The sequence below is a fragment of the Belonocnema kinseyi genome, chromosome 6 (assembly GCF_010883055.1).
Source record: "Belonocnema kinseyi isolate 2016_QV_RU_SX_M_011 chromosome 6, B_treatae_v1, whole genome shotgun sequence".
NCBI lineage: Eukaryota > Metazoa > Arthropoda > Insecta > Hymenoptera > Cynipidae > Belonocnema > Belonocnema kinseyi.
The window spans coordinates 53,048,129-53,070,633 of NC_046662.1; the positions used below are offsets into that span (position 1 = coordinate 53,048,129).

At 30.9% G+C, this 22,505-nt stretch overlaps 1 protein-coding gene across 1 annotated transcript in view; it reads left to right on the forward strand.

The window, feature by feature from the left end:
- The window catches only part of LOC117175394 (glycine-rich cell wall structural protein-like), a 33,477-nt gene extending 12,276 nt beyond the window's left edge, over positions 1 to 21,201 (forward strand). The window contains exons 4-5 of the mRNA XM_033365104.1: positions 19,439 to 19,603; positions 20,192 to 21,201. Coding sequence (XP_033220995.1) covers positions 19,439 to 19,603; positions 20,192 to 21,201 — 1,175 coding nt within the window. The remainder of the gene's footprint in view (positions 1 to 19,438; positions 19,604 to 20,191) is intronic.
- The last annotated feature ends 1,304 nt before the right edge of the window (positions 21,202 to 22,505 follow it).

Consider the following 22,505-nt stretch of genomic DNA (forward strand, 5'->3'; position numbering starts at 1 on the left):
TTATATATTGGTCGAAAATTCCTTTTTTTTCAGATAAAAATTTATTATGTAGACCGAAAATGTAATTCTTCCATTTTTGGTTAAAAATTCATTTTTTGCTTGAAATTTTATCTATTTTAGTTGCAAATTCATTTTTCAAACTTCAAATGTCTTTATTTCATTTTTGGTTGAAAACTTTTTTGCTTTTTTAATTTAAAGTTAAACCATACGTTTGAAATAGAATGTATACTTTTTTGTTGCAAACTCTAATTTTTTCGTACAAATTAATCTTGTTAGTCGAATTTTAATATTTTTATTTGAGAATTCCTTCCTTTGGTTGAAAATTTGTGTTTTTCTATATATTTGTAATCGTTTGCTCATATTCTTTTTTGTGCTGAATATTCATAATTTTAGTTAAAAATCATTGCTTTGGTTTCAAATGCAAATATTTGATTAAAAATTCCCTTTTTTTACTGAAAAAATAAGTATATTAAAATTATCTATATTAATTTTTTTATCTGAAGATTTCACGGATACATTTATGATGAAAATTTATCTTTCCTAGATAAAAATTGAATTAATATTCGGGAATTAATAGTTTTTGTTTGAAAATTCGACTTTTTTGTTAGAAAATTAATCTTTTTAGTTGAACATTAAAGTGGTTCAAAAATGCATTGGAATTTTTTTTCTCGATTTTGCATTCATGTCGCCCGAAAATTTGTTCTAATCCACACTGAATCGAGTTAAAAATCGATACTTGTCTTCACAATCAGTTATACAATACAAACAAAATATTAATTTCTAAATATCATTCTCATAAGTGTGTTTGAAAGGGTTTCACATTGGCACTAAACATGATTTTTCCTGCTCTTTTTTAACGCAGCTTGTTTGTAATACATAAAATATCACTTTTTAATGTCAACTACTTTTTGACACAAATTGTGAAACAATTTATTATTATTTTCAGAAATTACTTCCTGAAAGAATCAGAAAGATGCGGTTTTTCAAAAATGTTCAACTTTTTTCCAATTTTAAATTGGGTGAGGTAATGTTTATTTATTTTTGAAAACATGAATGTTTAAACTAATAATAATTTCTTCTAATTAGCAAAAGATATTTGCATAATATTTCTTTCGAATTATTAACAAATAAAGAAACCGGAATGTTTTATATTTTTATTCACTTTTCACTCAATCATAGTCTAGTAATAATTCATTCGTGTTCAAAAAAGTAATAACAAACACTCCACAAACAAAAAAGTAAATAATGCTTTGAACAACCCCTTTTATTTTTGTGTTTAGATTTTTCTGAAATGAAACCGAAATTAAAAATATTTCTTAAATTGTTCTATGTAATCATATTAAATGTGGATTTTCTTGAATTATCTACTGGTAGACCTTTCATTTGATTTAATACGAATAAATATTTTTACAGTACATACTCGATTATCCGAGGTAATGTGGAAAGGAGATACCTCGGATAAGCGAAAACTCGGATAATACGGAAGAAGTACAACATTCGGAAGAGCTATTTTTTATATATTTTAAATAAAAAATAAACATAAACATTAGGAAATAAAAGTAAGCAACTTATGAATGTGGAATTATCTTCAATAATTTATGAATTTATTAATAATTGCAAACAACTGCGCGCGTTTAGAATTAGGCGTAGCAGATTTGTCTGTTTTATTAATGATTCTCCGTGTTATCCGAGCAAACAACTCGGTTAATGCGGAGTGCTTGGATGAATCCCGTTGTCTCGGATAACGCGGAGCCTCGGATAATCGAAGGCCGGATAATGAAAGTTGTACCGTAATTCCTAGTACGAATTCATTCCTAACTCATCAATTATTAAAGGAAATATAATTAATAACAATAACAAGATGTTTAAAACATTAAAATTGTCGATTCCATTAATAATTAGTTTACTGATTAAGTGAAAAGTAGACAAAATTTGGAAATGTTCAGAATGACTCGCAGCCATCTAGCATTGCTATAGGAGAAGATATTTTTAAACAATATTAGTTTGTTTAAACAATCTTTTTTGTTAAATTTAAAGCTTTTTTAGAATTTGTTATGAAACAATGACGCTATCACTTTTTTCCAGGCGGAAATTGTTAAAAACTATAATACATTGCTTAAACAATATATTTTAACATATAATTATTATTTTAATGTAGTGTTTTGATGCCTTTGTAACAGCTTTAATTAAAATGAATCTTTTTAAAATGTTTTTGCTTAAGGAATCATCATTTTAATTAAAAATTTAACCATTTGATAGAAAATTGAAATATTATGTTAAAAACACTTTTTTTTCGTATAAAATTATTTTTTTTTCTTGCTTTTTGTTGAAAATTGAGCATTTTTGTTAAAAATTCGTTTTTATTTTTTATTTATAACTAGTTTTTTAAATGTAAATTGCATTATTCCATTTTCACTTTAACTGAATAAGGAAGTTAAATGTTGAAACGTTTGCAGGTTTTTCAAGAACAATTAGAAGGCAAAATTCTGAAGCAATTGAAACTAGGCTACGCAACTTCCATCGATTTACAATACAAATTTTATAAGAACGATTCTGAAAATCTAAAATTAAAAAAAATAAATCTTAATTGTTTACTTATTTTTGGGAACGACTGAAAATCTCAAAAAATAAGATTTTAAAACTGTAAAATTGACGAAAAATATGATGTTTTGAAATAGAAAATTCTTAAAATTATGACATTGCCTGAAATTTCCGTATATTGAAATTTTTGATATGTTCCGGAAATTTAAATATCCAGAATTTTAGATTTAGGCAATTTGCTATTTTCAACAATTTTACATATCGAAAATAAACATTTTCGATAGTATAATTCTCTTTTGAGAATGATTATTTTTTGATATTTTAAAAATTTGGCTAAATTATATCATCTCCTCGCAAAAAATGAGATTGTTTATTTTTTCAAGTCTTTTTGAAATTAAGTTGAATTTTCAGTTAAAAAAGCTTGAGCAGATAAAAATTTCGTTTCTTCGGAAGAAATTGGTTCTTGATTCCGGATTTTTGCATTTTTTTCACTATTATTATCAATTCTCGATATTTTAGAGACATAAAAAGGTTTATTTTTTACAAAAAGAAATTATATTTTCACTCAAAGGCGTATTCATTATTTACTCGCAGATCTAAAACACAAGTTTAAAATCATGTATACATTTAAAATAATTTTATTTAATATATAATTAAATTATTAATATATTGTTGCGTATGTGTTGTGTGGTCAATCGGGTACAGTTCCCCCGGTTTTTTTCCACAAAAATTAAAATGTTTAAAAACTCAATTCAGAAATGCTATAAAATATCATGACGGACGTCCCTGGACTCTTTTTTGAGGGATAACAAATAAAAAATGTATTGCGCTAAATACAAATTTGATGCATGTGCATCATTTTGAGGTTAGAGTCATTTCTCAGCTCTCTGTCATTCCGGTAATGTAGTTTTCTTTCATACCGATGTTGTCGGTAAGCAGGGGCGTCGGAACGATTTTTTTCATTGGCGGGCTTACCGAAAATATGTTAAAAAATAATAATTTAAGATAGGCATTAGGTTTATTTTCTTATTAGGTTTATTTATTTTATGGGTGAGCTCAAGCCTACCCAGCACATACGGCTCCGACGCCCCGGTCGGTAAGCATTCTGGAATAACACACGTCTTTAGCAAAATTTAATTTTTTAAATTAACCCATAAAAATGTTTGCAGACACGTCAATTAGCATTTTCGCCATCATTTCTAAGGTTTTGAAAAAAATGTATTAGTCTAGGAAAAAGGCCAAGGGAACCTGATGAAAGCCGGGGGAACCTTAAACTGGTAAAATCGATAATTTTATAAGTATCACATACCCTTTATAATAATTAATAAAAAGGCTACGCCTCGTCGTCCCGAATTTCGGGATAAATAACATTTTTTTCATCTTGAGTTAGTCGTCTATTCGCCTAGTCTTTAGGAATAAATTCCTGAAAACTATAAACAATATAATTGCTTGAATAATGATTTAAAAAATGAAAAAGCGCCTGAAGATATTCCTGAGCTGAATCTAGAACTATCTTCAATTTTTGTATAGGACTGTTAGTTTATTTATTAATAAAGGTTGAATAATCAAATCTATATGCGCCATGGGATATCGCAAAGGTGCATGCATAAAGGAGGCAAAATCATTGTTTAAACCAACTTTTTTGCGTTGTATAAAATTAGATTTCATTAATGATAGGTCAAGGTATTTTATGTTTCTTTGATTAACTCTGAATTATTTACCAAAATTTTTGAATAAATTTCTAAAAATTATAAGCATAATAATTGTTTAAATAATTAATTTGAGCAAATAATAAAAAGAAAACCCAAAGATATTGCTAAAAATGAATCCAGAACTATCTTTACTTTTTACGTAATACTTTTGGTTTTTTTTATAATAAATGTTGAATGTTAATTAACAACCTAATTGCTCAAAAAATGACTTTTTTAAAAAGTAAAAAAAAACACCTAGAGATATGGCTCAGACAATTCCGTTGATGTTCTTACTTCTTGGCTACAACTGTCATTGCATTTTTTATTCAAAGTCAAAATTGCATTTTTTATTCAAGGTCAAAATTTCAAATCTATATGCATTGCTATCTCCTGGGTCGTTAATTATGTTGGTTAAATATCAAAGATAAGGAAATTCGAGGAATAATTGCGAAAAAATGAATTTTATTTTTACAGGAAAATGACATATTGAGACTTTTTAAAAAATATTTCAAAAAGAAAAATGTCTTTCAAAAATAAAATCAGTAATATAGATTTCTGAAGATTTCGAAACAAAAATTCAGTAGTCTTTTAAGAATTTAAAATTTTTAGTTTAGATGGTAATATCATTGAACTTTTCAGTTGACTTATGTTAGTCACCTGATCCACAACTATACTTTGTCACCTTGACCCGCACAACGTTTTTACAATTATCGTGTTCAAAATGAAAACACAAAAAAGCTTTAGACGCGTTATCTATTTAACCTTACCTTAGTCGCTTTAAAAAATAATATCACCCATGCTTGTTCACTCACGGGAAAACAAAGACAACGAAATTCAATAAAACACAAAAGAGCGTACTTGATCAAAATCACGTACATGATTCTTGTTTTCCCAATTTGCAGATTGTATCGTTTTTTACAGTTTTAATAATTGTTTATACTCGTAATCAATTTAATGCTAAAATTATACTGTTTTCTCAAATAAAAACTGAACAACTATTAAAAAATCGAATTTGTCTACCTGTAATATTTTTAACACTTTTTTGTTCAGTCGTCATTTATTCAAAATGACCAATGTATATGGTCATCCAAATAAATAAGACCCTCATACCCGGTATGGAATTACTTATAGGTCCATTACGCTGGTCCAAAAATGAATTGGAAAATTTTTTCTTTTAATTTTTTATGGAGATACCCCAGAAATTTGTTTGAATTCACAAAAAAATGAAGTCCTTTCTTTCTTATAGGAAAAAATTATATTTAGAGGTGCCACAAGCCCCATAAAGTTTAAAACGCATTTCCCATGAGAAAAAAAGACGATTTGGTCAATTTTTCTCGGAGTGCTTAATATTATCCCAGTCGAGTTGAAACTTAAGATTTCTCTTCACAATTAGCCATAAAATATGAATTAAATGTCGCTTTTCAAATATCAACACCATAAGTCTGTTTTATGGGGTCCCAAAAAACCCCATGAGTGAAAAAATGGGGTTTGCGAGTTTTTATCGCTAATTATGACTTTTTTTCGGTTTTTTTAATACAATTTTAAAAACAATTGATTATTATTGTTAATAATATTCTGTCAGAAAAATGCTACAAAATTGCAGTTTAAAAAAATTCAGTTTCAGTCAGATTTACAATCAAGATAATTTTAATAATTAATTATAGTCACTAAAATTAATTGTTTAAACAATTTGATATCATTATTAATAATATTATATTTTAAAAATGCTAGAAAGATGCCGTTTTTTTCTAATTTCCGGGTTTTGTCCAATTATCAATAGGAGTGAAGTAATAATAAATTCAAGTTTAAAAGTTTAAAGCATTTAATATTGTTTATAACTAACTTTTCTTGGAAATTTGCTAGAAAGTTGTGTTTTTTTACAAAATCTTTAACTTGGTTTTGCGAGCTTAGTTACTAACAATTAATAGCAACAATATTTCACTTAAAACGACAATACCACTTGGAAAATAATTTTTATTGTGGTTGACTTATTATTTCTTTATAAATAAAAAGTTGATGCAAAGTTGAAGATTTTACAAAAAAAAAACTTCCACTTTCTAGAACTTATCTAAGAAAAGATAGTTCAAAACAATAATAAATTGTTTGAAAAACTTTTTTGTCCACTTTCGTTAATAATTACCCTACTGAGTGAAAAAAGGACAAAAAGGTAAAAATTGCCGAAAAACCGCAATTATCAGTCATTGATATAAATAAAGATAGTCATAAACAACTATAATTTGTTTAAACAATTATTTTTCGTAAATTCAATTAATTATTAAGTCACGCGTAATGAGAAATAGACAAACAGTTGAAAATGTTAGAAAAAAACCGCAACATTCTACCAAATAAGCAAAGAGAATATTATTTAAAATGACAGACACTTTTTATATTAAAAGAAATTAAGAAAATTTGAAGTTTGGCAATTGTTTGATTTAAAGTTTTTATTTTTTTAACAATTTCCTCTTAAATTATTAATTTACATTTTCGCTATTTAAACCGAAATTTTGAATTATATATTTTCAGAAAAAGCCGGCTTTTGATATCTCATAATCTTGATGTCTGAAATATTTCTTAATTTTTCCTCGAAAGTAACTTTTCGATATAAAACAAGATTTGACATTTTTCCAGGCACCTTAAGAATTCACCTTGAGTTTCTTGAAACTTTCCAAAATTAAAAAAAAGTTCCTTTTTCAAAATGTTCCAAAATAACCACATTTTTTCAAAACATTGTGTAATCTTCTGTAGATTTAAATAATTTTCAAGTCTTTTTAAACCTTCTAAATCTTTCATGAAATATTGTAAAGTTTTCTAAATACGTTGAAAAATCGTCATAAATTAAAAAATTGACTAAAGGTGTTTTATATTCCATTTTGGTATATTTCGAAATCTTCAAAAATTGAAATGAATCTTTTTGAAATAAAAACGTAATTAATTTTTAATTTTCTAGGAAACCTTTTCATCATTTTTGGTGATTTTGTTGTTTTTGGTACCCCAGATTTGTTCGAATTTCAAAAAAAAAATCTTAAAACAGCAAAATCGGTTAATATTTAGGGGTAGCGCAAAGATCATGAAGTTTCCCATTGATATATTATGGTGAAAAGTTAGCTTTTTGTAAATATAATATTTAAACGCGATAGTATGTTACAAATAATTCTGAGTTTTAGTGTATCGCTCAGAATTTGTTCGAGAATAAGAATTAATCATAAATTTTAAGGTTAAATATTTTTAAGCCGCTCTTATGGGTCCCCAAAGAAAACCCCATAACTAACAAATTTGAATTTTACGTAATATTGCGGGTTATCAACGCTTTTTCAAAGTTAAAAAACAACACTAATCGGCAGTTTAAGAATATCCAGTTATTTGTTTACTAATTTTCAATTGTTTAAAAAATTTCAATTTGGTTAATTTTTTATTTAAGTCGCAAAAGAAACGTATTTTCCATACTTTATGAGTTATTTCATCAATGATAACAATTAAATAATTTGCTTAAATAATTTAACAATTATTTAAATGATATGTATTTGTTCAAGTATATATTTGACCTAAAAAAAGTAGGAGAAACATTCTGCCTCACTAAATTTTCGACAAATTTTAATATTTTTAAGTACTAACTTGTTTATTATAAGTACTTGTAGGTATTTAAACAAATTTAAATTGCTCAAGCAATTTTTTTGTTTATTTATTTTATTTTTCCTATTTTTCGAAACATTAAAATGTTGTTACGTTCTACTTTCTTTTTTAAAATACTCCTAATTGTTTAAACAAATTGAAATTGTTGTAGAAATTAAATTTCTTTAAAAATATACGAGTATTAATAAGAAACAAATTAGTACTTAAAAATATTAAAATTTGTAAAAATTTAGTGAGATAAAATGTTTCTCCTAATGCTTTCAGGTGATATATATACTTGAACAAATATTTAAGCAAATTAATATTGTTTAAATAATTAAATATCAGTTTAAAAATCACTTAGTATTTGAAAAAAAATTTGTTATTCATAATGTTTAGAAAAATTTAAAAATAAATTTCATCATAAAATAAAATAACTTATTCAGAAATTTTCAATCACAAAATTGATGGCGCAGAAAAATCGTAATCTTCAACAAATATTCAAACAATCCGGAAAGCACTGTGTAAAAGTGGTATCCCCACAATGTCGCAAGCGCAATCAAAGTAAAAGGTTGGATTTAGCAAATAATGTTTTTTTTTAGAAACGAAACAAGGAAAAATAAATATTTCAGAATGGCAAATTTACACCTTTAATGTACGAATTGACAACTATATATACTTCAAGAAAGCACCAGAATAGTTATCATTCTTGCACTATTAACAACTTGTTCATCAGCACAATCATCAGGTTTTCTTCTACTTGAAGAATGGGGGGCTATGGCGCTCTGGTCCTGGTCCTGACGATTGCCCTGAATTATATAGGTAAATATAATAATATAACACATCTATAATTTCCAGTATAAATTTCAGGTTTCCCGCCAATTATAATTCAAAAACAAAAACAAAAAATGAGACAAGAAAAAAATACCACATCCAAATATCCATCCTTAACTTTTCTCTGCTGCTTTATTTCTTTTTTAAATATCATTGTAAGAAAAAAATGTGAGAACAAGTACCAACGCTTCGTTGTTAATTCAAGACCCTTTAGAGAAAATGTTTTTATTACTTAGATAAAGATCAATAAAAAAATTTAAAAGAGTGTTGTTTAAATTTGATTGTTAAGCACTTGTGTGCGTTTTTTTTAATTTTCGAAAACTTCGTGGCTATTCTTTTCAAACTCTTTTCAATTTTTACCAAAATGAGTACTAAAAGAATCTAAATTTATTCTGGTTTAATTTAAACTGTTTCTTTGAAGGAATTTCTAGAATCCTATTTGGGCGGTGTTGATTAAAATTTAAACTATGATTTTTTATAACAATAAAAACTGTATGATTTCACAATTAATTTGTACATTCTCATTCTAATGAGAATGTATTGTTTTTATGTAAAATAAAACTTTGTCGGTTCTCATCGAATCTCCACGTTTTGACACCCCTCAAGTCAGAAAAATGATTTTCACGAAGGTGTTTGTCTGTCCGTAGCCTGCATTTAGTAGGTACGATATATTTCGAAAAGTTGATCAAATTGAATTCTGCTTCATGACACTTTTTTAAGGCCTGAAAAGAAAGAACAAGTTCGTAAACCAGCTATTTTGGATTAAAATTCAAAAAGTGAGCGCATTTTCAAAATTATTTAAAACACATTTTTTCACGAATTCAAAATTCTATGTGCGGTTATTCATAGATCTTAGAAAATTAAACAATTTATTTTAATGACTTTTTTCTATAAACAGAAAATTATCAGAGTTAGAACATTAAAAAAGAAAATAATAAATGAACATTTTAAGCCCAAGAACGCATGCTATGAATCACTTTTCGATAGGACTCGTCATTTTTGATTTTAGTCATGAAAAAAAATCATTAAAAAGTAAAAAGTTAAAAAAAAAGGACTAACAACGCAAGCTGCGAAAAAAATTAGCCAAAACTTTTTTATCCAAAAAAGAGCTATAATTTTTGATAGGACACGCAGTTTTTGCTTTAGTTGTAAAAAATAACATTAAAAATAAAAATGCTAATTCTTTTTTAATGACAATGGATAAGAACTAAAATTAACAGACAAAAGTTGTTCGCCTAAGAAGATCTATAAATTTATTTTTAATCATTTTTAGATAGGACGAGTAGATTTTCTTTCAATGGTAAAAAATAATATTAAAAATTAAAAAATTCAATTTTTGAAAAAGGAACTATACAGGTTCCTGTATAGGACCCTGTATAGGACCCTATATAGGTTCCTGTATTGGACCCTAAGCAGATGTGCAGTAGTTTTTCTATAATTGTAAAAAACAAGATTTAAATTTAAACAATGGTAATAATAAGGAAATAAGAATTAGTATGATTCAATTTTTATGTATATGATGAATTATAATGATTTCCTTTTGACCAACCCAAATAAAAATTTAAAAAATCCTTGGAAGAATAAACCGAGGCCTTGATTACTAGGATTAAATAAAAATGGTAACTTTTTCTTTAAGAGAAAGGAAAAACTAAACCTCTTCAAATAACTGCTGTTAAATTAACAATTTTAACTTGATTTATTTAATTCTAATGTATTCTTAAAAGCCTCCATCAATATTTACAGAAATTAATAATAGATATTTTTTGTCGAGTGTATAAGTCAATTTTAAGATAGGCAAATTTTGAAATTGATTGTACGTAGTGTACATTCTTGAATTTATTTTCGCATAATAATAATTGTATAGAAATTCTATTTAATATTGCGCGTTGTAAAATTTTAAACACCTTGCTCAGATCTTTTTGATATGAGAATAAAGAAACAGACGGCTTTAGCTCGAGACTATAAATTCATAAAAAACGTAAAAATACCATTGATCATTAGAGCAATCCTTTTATCAAGATTAGAAGTTAAACATTAAAATCGTATATCAATCCAATTTAGATATAAAAACAGGTGGAACTTCCGACAGTTTAGAAACCATGTTAAAAAGAAATTTTTAAATATTTTTTTTGGGTGCAAGTCCGCTATGAAAATTTATGAATTACTTCAGGGCTCTACATAATAATTCAAAATTCATCTTTGAAAATTAAAAGTTTAAGTATCTTGTTAAAGAAGTCATCTTTTTTTCTTAGAAAATTCGTCATTTTGTATTAAAAATGCATATTTTTTGGCAGCAAACGCATCTTTCCTATTTATGAATGAAATTTATTGTCACAAATTCATATTTTCTGGTTAATTGGAACGTTTGATGGGAAACTCATCTTTGCAAGATAAAAATTCAACTGGTTTAAATAGAATATTCATCCTTTTGGTTTGAAAACTCATCTTTGTTGGTCAAAGAGTTATCTCTCTTACTTAAAAATAATCTTTTGTTGGAAATTGAACTGTTTGTTAAAAAATTTTATTTCGGTCAACAATGAAACTGTTATGAATAGAAAATTCGTCTTTTTGGATTGAGAATTTTTTTTTTTTCAAAAATTTATCTATTCTATTCAAAACTGAACGTTTTTGTTGAAAAATTAAACAGTCTTCTAAAAAAATCGTCTTCCTAGCTTAAAATTTTTTTAAATAGTATTATTGTATTATTACTATTTATTATTATTATTATTATTATTATTATTATATAATAATAATAATTATTATTATTGTTAAATTACTTTTTTCTCGTCGAAAAATTAAACTTTTTTTTTGTTAGACCTTTATAATGTTGCATAATTTAACTTGTTTTGATTGAATGTTATAATCTTTTTTGCTTAAAAATTCAAGTACTTGATTTCAATTGAACTTTTTTGTAAAAAGCTAAGCCTTCTTTATTAAATATTGAACATGTTTTTTTGAAAATTTATCTTTTCAGCTTGATAATTCATTTAATTGAACCAAATGGAACGTTAAAAAATTGGTACGTTACAACCTCCAGTACAGAAAATGTCAGGAATAAAAAAAATTAATCACGCCTATGTTTTGGGCTTTTTGAGCTCTCAAAGAATTAAAATATTAATTTTCAAAGAACAAACCATATCTCCTAAGAACTCCCCTTAACATAAAAATGGACTCAAATTAAATGTAATAATTTCAAGGTTTTGGGCTCTTTCGGGCTTTCCTGGTTAAAAAAAATTTTTAATATTTATAATGATATATTTATATTTGTATTTATAATAAATATTTTCATATTTAACGAACCAAGTTTCAACTTTCATCAATTAAAATAGTATAAAAATAAAGTTTACTGAATTCATGGAATTAATGAAATTCACGAAAATGACTAAGCTCACAGAATTAATTAAATTCGCGGAAATGGTGGAATTCAGGAAATTCACAGAATTCATAGAAATAATGAAATTCGTGGAATTTACGGAATTTGAAGAAATCAAGGAATTCACGGAATTCATAGAATACATGGAATTCATGGAATTTATAGAATTCTCGAATTTCAACCAATTTGCGGAATTCACGTAATTCATTTAATTTATGAAATTCAACGAATTTCAAGGAGTTCACGGAATTTCTGGAATTTGCGGAATTCACACGTTTTGAGAAATGCACGTAGTTCATTAAATTCGCAGAATTCACGGAATTTAGGAATTGAATAAATTTTTGGAAATAAACAAAATTCACAGAAATTAAGGAGTTCCCGAAATTTAAGGAATTCACTACATTCACATAAATAATTAAATTCACGGAAATGATATAATTCACGGAATTCACGGAAATCATGGATTTCGCTTAATTCAGGGAGTTTGTGGAATTAATGAAATTTATGGAATTCACGGAATTAGACTAATTCATAAAATTCAAGGACATCGTAGAATCCATAGAGTTCATGAAATTCAAGGAAATCATCAAATTAAATGATTTAATTAAATTCACGGAAATCAACGAATTCAATAAGTTTATGAAATTCAATGAAATTTCGGAATTCACTGAATATATAAATTTCATGGAATTCCACGATTTTTTGAATTTCACAGATGCCGTGAATTTAATAAATTTCTTGAATTCCGCCAATTCCTTGAATTCAATAAATTCTTTAATTCAATTAATTCCGTGATTACAGTCATCATTTCCGTAAATTCCATTCATTTAAAAAATTCCGTGAAATACTTTAATTCCGTGGTTTCCATGAATTCCGTGAAATCTGTGAATTACGTAATTTCAACGAATTCATTGAATACGAAAAATTTCTCTTATTCTAGGAATTGCTTGAATTCCATCAATTCCGTAATTTTCATAAATTTCTTGATTTCCATAAATTCCTTGAATTCCATTAATTCTGCGATTTCCGGGAATGTTGTGAATTTGATGAATTCTGCAAATTCCTTGAATGTCGTTAATTTTCATGAATTTCGCAAATTCGATTAGTTTTGTTAATTCTTTCATATCCATGAATTCTGAGAATTTCTGGAATGTCATGAATTTCGTGAATTTCATGAATTTAATCAATTCCATGAATTCCGGAAATTTCTTAAATCGGGAGAATTTCGTGAATTCTTTAAATGCCATCAATTCTGTGTTTTCGTTGTGCACAATTTTCTTTTTAGAAACGCTCTAATTCACGTATTGGCATGCCGGACGGTGACTTTACGATTTACTACACTTACAATACATGCATTGTAATTTCTTCATTTTCATATCATGTTTCTAATTTCACTTTACGCTTGTATTGCAGAAGTCTTGTAGAAGTGTTTTAGAATTCCAAACATTTTAGGAAAGGTGTCCAGAGTGATTATTTTTGTTGTTGGGATTTTAGTTAAAGGAAGCTGAGACTTGGTTCGTTAAATGCAATAGAAGATGTTCCTGCGTCTTGCGAAATATTACCGTTAGGTTTGTTATATTAAGTAAACACTTATAAGTTTCTCAATGGTGATTATTTTTTATTTATAATATAATATTTTTAATTTTAGATTGTTTTGACAGTTTTAGTTTATGAAGGGTAGGACTTGGTTCGATAAATATTATAGGGTTAGTTCTCAAGTTTCGTTGAATGTTACTGTGGAGATGAGAATATGTAACAGATTTTTAGGAAAGCCTTTGTGGTCATATTCCTAATTGAAATGCTTATGAATTTTATAGTTAAAGCCAGCTGAGCAGAGTTTTGTTAAATATGTCAGGGATGTCTTCAATTTGAATTTTTTATTATTAATGTGGGCTTGTAGGTAAAACTTTCAGTTTTTTAAATGTGAATATCATGATTGTTTCTCATTTGCAAATTTTTGGGCAGTGCTTCATAAACCTCGCCAAATCATTGACTTTTGATTTATATATATATATATATTTTTTTCCATATCTATATTTTTAGTTAGGAATAAGTGTCAGTGTTACGGGTTGTAACCAGAAATTATAATTTTTTATTTTCAGTGCGCTCAAAACCAGCTCCAACTCACGATAAATATTTCCTTGTTCTCATTCCATATATTTTTTTGGGGGATTTATTAAAAGGATTAATGGCCGATTTTTTGAAATCATTTATGAGTATTTTGATGAGCGCAAAAACAATTTTAAATTCGACTATGCTTTCATTTAGGCTGCGTACGTTACTTATTTTAAGCACCTAATTTTTCTTAATTAATTAAAGAAAATAAATATGCTAAAACTAGTAGAAACTTCCCAATTACGCAGTTCGAAACCACTAGTAAAATAATAACGTTTTTCCCTGCAAAGAGTAAAAAACGGTTATTTCTGTCTTGCCAAAGGCCTGGCCATTGAGATGACCCTTCCCCTTCTTCGCAACCCTTATAAACTAGTCTTTTTCTCTTTACCATTCCCTTACCAGCCCTCCCCTTTATCTTGAGGTCACTTTCCCACTGTGGCGCCTAGTTCTGCATTTTTGCTAGTCTCAGCGTATTAAGCCGGCAAGGATTCAAACTGGTCAGGCCTTAAGCAAGTCCGAAATAACCGTTTTTTTACCCTTTGGGGGAAAAACGTTATTGTTTCTTGATTGTATCTTCGGCCTGACCATTGCGAAGTGTTTGTACTCTGCCGGCCTTCTGGGATTAGTGCACTGTGACATTGAGAATTAAAACTCTAGAACGCATAATTTGCTTGTTAGGCAGAATGATAACATAAGTATCGGAAGAAGAAATTTATTTGACAAATTTATTCCCATTCAGTAATACGATAATACAACAATACAGCTATATCTTAAATAGATAACATTTGGTACTTTGTAAACAGAAGAAAATAATTTGAGAAAGTTAAACACTACAGCCATTTTCGCAGAACAAAGAGAAATTAAAGTGGCTTAAATGTTTGATCAAATATACCTGACCGATCAGTTGGTCTCTGAATATCTTTAAAATAATATTTGAATACGGTGTAAAGCCGTCCGAATCCAGCCTGCAATGACATTACGTGAAGCTGCAGCCATAGTTCCTTTGGTGATAATGAACAGACTATCCAATCCCATTCTTGCACTCCTTCGCGATTTAGTAGTCTTGATTAAGAGTCGCAGCCACCAAGTTGGATCCATTTTTTTTCTCTATTTCTGGAGAGCCCCCAACCGGACTGCCTATGTGTGACCTTGTCACAGCAGTAATAAAGCTACGTGTCTTGAAACTTCAAAATGGCTTTTAACGTTTACAGATTTTTTCTTTGTCCACTCGATTAGTATATTCTTATTCCGATTCGTTGTTTCAGCTTAAGGTGGATGAACTGAATTTATTGCTTTTAACATATGGTATATATTTAATTTACATATTTAATCTGCGGAGATTGATTATTTAATGAAACACCATGGAACGTAGACCATGGTACCCAAGATTTTTAGGGTGAGGCGTAGTTTTTCCGCTTTGACTCTCGCCATGCTGAATCCAACAAAGTTACGTCCTCTTTATGCCATCCTTTTGTATGGGTGACCCACCCCGTACCTTCCATGCCTCCAAATGTAGGTCTAGAACTCTCGGATGAGTACATTGTTTTGAAGGTACAGCAGGTTCTGCTAAAGTTGTGAATGTTGCAAGAAAGACATAATGATCGACGCTTGAGGTCCGCTCTCCAGATTACTTTCTCCTATTTTGGTAGAATCAATATGTATACTCCTCGAGATATATTGAGATTTTTAAGCACTCTTGGTAATAGAGATGGGAGAGGGAATATCCAAGCTAATTTGTACTACCAGGTTCGACTGAAAGCTTTCACGAATGCTGAACTCTGGTCCATGGTTTGAGATGCATAGGTCGGGACTAGTGCTGAGCGAGCAGTCGCTATTAAAGTGAGCTTCTACCTGGAGATCTTAGTGCGACATCAGCATCAGCAACTTCTTTGCCAATTGTAAAAGGTGTAGAAACTTCGGTTACCCTTTACGTCGTATGTAAGCCAAGACCGCCTTGTTGACTGACTGAAAACACAAGGTTTTTTCTTGTAACGAGCTGGTTTTTTTGAGAATAGCGATATATACTTCCCACATCTCTTTCTTGTTGGTGTGCCAGCTTTTTTGTTCTAAACTCCAGAGGCCTTTGATTAATTAGTCTTCTAATGGCGCTCCCCAGCCCTCGTTGAAAGCATGCACTACCAAGTGAATAATGGGTATGTTTGAAAATATTAGCGAATTTTGTCATGAATTTTGTATGTACCACTTCATGGCGGACTTCACTTGATGAGAGAAAACAAAGCTCTGATTTGGGAAATCTTTCGGGAGCAAGCGTGTTTCTCCCTTCATGTTCCTGCAAAATAGTCTGCCTGGAGGAACTACAAGAAAAGCAAATTCCAAGGTTCATGGGAGAGCCTTCGCTTGCTGCCAGCTCCATTTTTGCTGGCCCGTTATTTTTTTAGGGTTAGCTTTATTCTTTTCGTCTTCTTTTTGGATAAAAATTTCAGGCCTGTCCAAGGATTCCACATGATGCCCCGACGTTCTTACTGTCGACTTGACACAATAATTGATTTTGGAACATTTATTTTCCATCCCAAGCAGGTAGAAAATTTACTATTTCCTTTAGTTGTTGAATCAAGAGTTTCGGTTCGACAAAAGGAAGTCGTCTAAGTGGACCATAACTCTCATCCCTCTTTTTCTTAGTTGACCTGCTAAGAAATTCGACACTCTTGAAAAGCCTAGAGAAGCGCTCCAGAGGCCGATTGGCAACGCCGTCCAGCAGTACATTTTCTTCCGGTAGTACATAGCCGCATATCGTCTGTAAGACTCTTTAATGGGGGCATGTAAGTAAACGTGCGATAGATCTATCTTTACTAAGAAGTCTTTCTTCTAAGGAAACCCGGAACTTTCTAGTGGCTTATTAATTGAAATATTCCTTGTCTCAGATACTTGTTTAAGCGCTTAAGATTGGAAACCGGTCTCAGGGAACCATCCTATTTTGCGACTAAGAAGACGGTGGACAGGAATCCGGATGGAACGTTCTTTCTCTGTAGAACTCTCGACTTGATGAACTCTGACAATTCCCTGTCCATCTCCGTTGATAGTCTCGATTCTAGTCGTGCGCAAAGACTGTCTGAAAATGGAATTGTCAGTGGTTTCTTTATGAAAGGCATGGAATATTCTTTTAAAACACTAATGATCAATTCTGAGCCCTAAGACTGACCCATCTTTTGGTGAAGTGTCTCAATTGCCCCCCTTGAAATTCTCTGCGATTCTGTGAGTTAGAAATTTTTTTAATTTCCTCCTCTAACAGCAATTGATGATCCAGGAATATTTCGGGACGTCTGTGATGTCCATGCCTCCTCGATTTGTGTTTTTTTATCTAAGCTGAAAGAAACTTCGATGGAAACCTCCTCGATTTGATGAGGGCTGCGTAGATGGTTTGTTACTACTACTCACCCTTGATGCTCTGTCTCCTCCAAAAGTTTGTGGTTTCCCAGATCCTGATGGTTTTGAGTTGTGTGTGACGCTAAGCCATTTAATTCCGAACTGACTAATGACGCTAAAAGAAATGAGACAGCCTGTAATTTCTTTTGCGCTTCTAACTAGCGTGTGTTGTTCCAAGAGTCACTACCAAGGCGTTGACACAGTATTCCCTGATTTGCCAGTTCCTCCGACGGTTTCGCGACTGTAGAATTTTCGCGAATCTGGCACTGGAAAACTAGAAGCTTTCCATCAACGTGTACTCTATTATTTTCAAAATGAAAGGCAGTACTTATTCAGGCTGACCGGCTTTACGACCTGCAGCCTTTTTGATTACAAAAATTGTCTGTCCCTGTTACAGGCATCGTAGCTTATACAGTATCACCTACTTCGGGTACCCGTTACAAACTACTAATCTATTTACTGGTCCTAACTGGTATTAGCTGGTGTCAGATAGCCTTTATTTTTATATTCTCAACAAATGCGTACATGCCAGTCGGCCTTTCCTCGTTCTGAATATCCCACGATTTTCCTACGACCATTGATTTTCGAAATTAAACTCCTCTTTAGAATGAAGAATTTTCATAAAATGTAGAGAGGTTCAAATAAAAAGGAAATTATGTACGAAAGCAACTTTAGTTAGAGCGGAGAGGCAGCCTAGCAAGTTCGTAGTCATTGTCTTCTGGATCAGTGACTTTCTGTTGTGTGGATCACAAGGAATCAAGCGAGCATCGCTTCGCTAGCTGGTTAGGTTCGGTGACTCGAATAATTGCCGATGCCTCAATCGATTGCCACGGGAAATCTAACGTGAGAATAGCAAAAGATTCTCGGAATCCGATTCTCGATTCTCCATACGTCTCTAATCAACAAGGGTAGATTGCTTCATCACTCCATCGCTAGTCGTTCGCTTTAACCTAGTAGTAACGATATACCTTCTCATGAACATTGTTCTCTCCTTCTAAGAGTATTCTTTACTTCACCAAATAGTTTCTAATTCACCCTATGGTTTTATACTTTTTACCTTCAGCTTCCTCATTTTTATCCTTATTCTAGGAACTTCATAACGAGCTTTCTCAAACAGAAAAAGCAAAGCAAAATTTTTACCCCGATTTCTGAGTAATATTCACTCCTAAAAAAATATATTTTCACGCGGTAGGATTTACATACCACATTGGTTGTAAACATACCATCGAAACTTTATTGTATTTTCTTTCGTTTTGATCCCAAAAAATTCAACATGACTTACTTGAAAATGACTTGTAAGGAAAATTCAATTCTGTTTTCGCTGTGAAGATTCGTCAATATCCTAAAGTCCTTTTTCAAATTAGGACAACATACTTTATATTATTCTGCTAAAAATAAACAAGTATTCAAAAGCAGTTAAGGCTTGCCAGTTAATCTCACATATTATAGAGGACAGACTGAAATAGGGCAAAGCCGTCGGGTTAACATTCATAGCTCTGTAAAAATATAATGAGTCGTGAAATTGATACATTTTTTCTGGTGCAAAGTCTCACAGTATTGAAAATCATATTTCATTCCATAATGTTCTTCCACACTATAGGGAAATGTAGACCATAATTAGTTACGCATAAATGGAAACACTTCCAGATTTTTTTATCACTATTATTAAAATATTTAAGTTATGATTATATACAAGATGCAAGTAGCAATACAGTGACGCCGCGAGTCAGTTTGCCTGGATTGTATTCTTCCGAGAATTGACGTCGCGCAGTGCGGACGAGTTTAAATAACTATAGGAGATTGTCCCTTGATTCAGTTTCATCGTCAGCCCCAAAGCAGACACTTAGACGATATTTGACTGTACTTATTTCAGATAATCATTTTTTTACAGATCAGATACAAGGAACAGTGGACACTAGTGGAGGATTTGGATCACATGGTGAACTTGGGATAGGTGGATCTATATCAGGCGGAGGAAGCATAAGTATTGGAGGAGGAGGAGGTGGAGGAGGATTAGGCATCGGTATTGGAGGAGCAGGGGAAGCTCAAGGACAAGGTGAGCAAATAGATAAAAATTCCATTTTTTGTTGCAAGACTTACAATGCAAATAAAATATTTTTCATCCTCTCCAAAAACCTTCGAAATTTGGAAAAATCTTATCAAATCGACTATTTTTTAGTTAACAAATTCTTCAACTAGCTGACCATGAAAAGTGTGATAATATGATATAGGAAATATACATTCTTTGATTATTTTAACAATAATATAAGACGTTTGACATTAAAATCGTCTTTTTTGACTAAATTATTAGAAAATATTAAAAAATGATATAGTCATGTTATTTTACAATGAAAACAATGGCCTTTGTCTGAACAAAATGAGAATTTTTCTATTCTTCCTATACTTATGTGTATTTTGTAATCAAAGGAAATAAAAAAGTATTTTAGTTGGAACCTTCATCATAAATTATTGTTGAAATATTTAAAATATTAATTCCCCATAACATAGCTTTTTTTCTGTATGTACGATGCATAGAGAATAAACATTTTTCTTAATGAAACTGATGTAAGAACTTTATTTTTTTGATACGCTCTATTTCAGAAGTTACAACTTTTCCTTATAATAATCTACTTGAATTTTTGAGGAGGAGATGGATCTGGAGGCGGTCATGGTTCTGGAAAATGTAAAGGATCTGGAGGTGGTAATAGCTCTGGAGACGGTCATGGATCTGGACAAGGTGAAGGATCTGGTGACGGTCAGGGATCTGGAGGAGGTCATGGCTCTGGAAAAGGTTATGGATCTGGAAAAGGTAGCGGATTTGGAGAAGGTCATGGGTCTGGAGATGGTCATGGATCTGGACAAGGTGGAGGATCTGGTGACGGTCAGGGATTTGGTGGAGGTCATGGCTCTGGAAAAGGTCATGGATCTGGAAAGGGTAACGGATTTGGAGAAGGCCATGGCTCTGGAGAAGGTCATGGATCTGGACAAGGTGGAGGATCTGGTGACGGTCAGGGATCTGGCGGAGGTCATGGATTTGGAGAAGGCCATGGCTCTGGAGAAGGTCATGGATCTGGACAAGGTGGAGGATCTGGTGATGGTCAGGGATTTGGCGGAGGTCATGGCTCTGGAAAAGGTCATGGATCTGGAAAAGGTAACGGATTTGGAGAAGGCTATGGCTCTGGAGAAGGTCATGGATCTGGACAAGGTGGAGGATCTGGTGACGGTCAGGGATATGGTGGCGGTCATGGCTCTGGAAAAGGTCATGGATCTGGAAAAGGTAACGGATTTGGAGAAGGCCATGGCTCTGGAGAAGGTCATGGATCTGGACAAGGTCATGGATCTGGAAAAGGTCAGGGATCTGGAGGAGGTCATGGATCTGGACAAGGTAAAGGATCTGGAGCAGGTAACGGATCTGGAGGAGGTAACGGATATGGAGGAGGTAACGGATATGGAGGAGGTCAAGGAGGAGGAGGTGGTGGTGGAGGAGGAGGAGGTGGTGGAGGAGGTGGTGGAGGAGGAGGAGGAGGTGGCGGAGGTGGAGGAGGTGAAGGATCTGGAGGATTAGGTGGTGGATTTGGAATAGGTGGAGGATTTGGTGTCGGTGTAGGAGTTGGAGGAGGTGTAGGTATAGGATCTGGAGGAGGTAGACGTTGATCAGCATTATCAAAACCTTAGTCTTCTTCTTTATGCCGGACACATATTCTTCGCACTTCGAAGAGCATAAATATTTTTCGTTAATAATTACACTATATTGTACATTCGCATAATAAAATGTAAAAAAAATTTAAATAAAGACTTTTAAATTTAGAGTAAACTTTTACTATTATTGCTTTTGTAATTTTAAGAACTTGAAAAGCAGTTCCCAATTTCACAATTCATAATACTTTCATATTTATTCTGGATAAAAAACACTCTTTCGAATATCTTTAATCATGTGTCTTATAAAATTCACGGCCGATTGAAGTGAAAGAAGCACAAATTTTTTTGCTCAAACAGTACGTGTTTACAAATTTGGGTATAAATAAAAAACCAAATTTTTAGTTTAAAACAAAAAGAAAACTTTAAATGTCAGCTATTTAATTGCTGAATTGATACAAAAATAATGGAAAAATTTTCAAAGTGATATAATTAAATGCATTGGTCAGATTGTGTGTAAGAATTTCTTTATTTTTTTATATAACAATTACATTTTTCGAATTTCGTCGGCTAAGCCTTCATTGAATCCAAAATTTTAATTATGAACAGTACATTAAAGATTTCTACCATTTTGCAGGTGCGGTTCACTAGCACCTCCACAACGGAATTAAAACTTTTTTGTCCTAATTTTAGGCTTCTTTTCACTTTTTTCGGCCTTCGATAACGATTTATGGACACCTTTTGTTGTATCAAAAAACAAATTTTTGGGTTGAGGTGTATACGGTAACACTTCTGATACAGAAATTTTGAATGGTTAAAAACATAAATAGAACCAGAATTTTTAGCTTTTTTGGGAATTCAGAAACTGCAAAAAATCAATTTTGAAAAACAACCCTTGTCTCCTACAAATTATACTTAAAATAACTTACGCATCTAGCCTAAACTTAAACATGTCCAAATCGTATGCTATTCTTGGGCTTTCAAAAATACTCACATATTATTTCCAAAAATCAACCCTAACCCTTTAAAAGAATACTGACATTATGAAAGTCTTACCTATCAATTTAAACGGTAAAAAAATGTCAAACTAAAAATAATTATAACATCCAATGTTTTAGACTCCAGTTATTATAAATCTATTACCACAGTAATATTACACAACTCCGATGAACTACTACTATCACATGTAGCAAATCCAAGCTCAGCTGTCTAACTACATCCGCAAACAAATTTTCAATTTAAAAAACTCACCCCGCAAATATTTCCAAGACTTTAATATATCTATCTTGAACTAATTTGTGGAAAATTCGTATTTCTTAGTT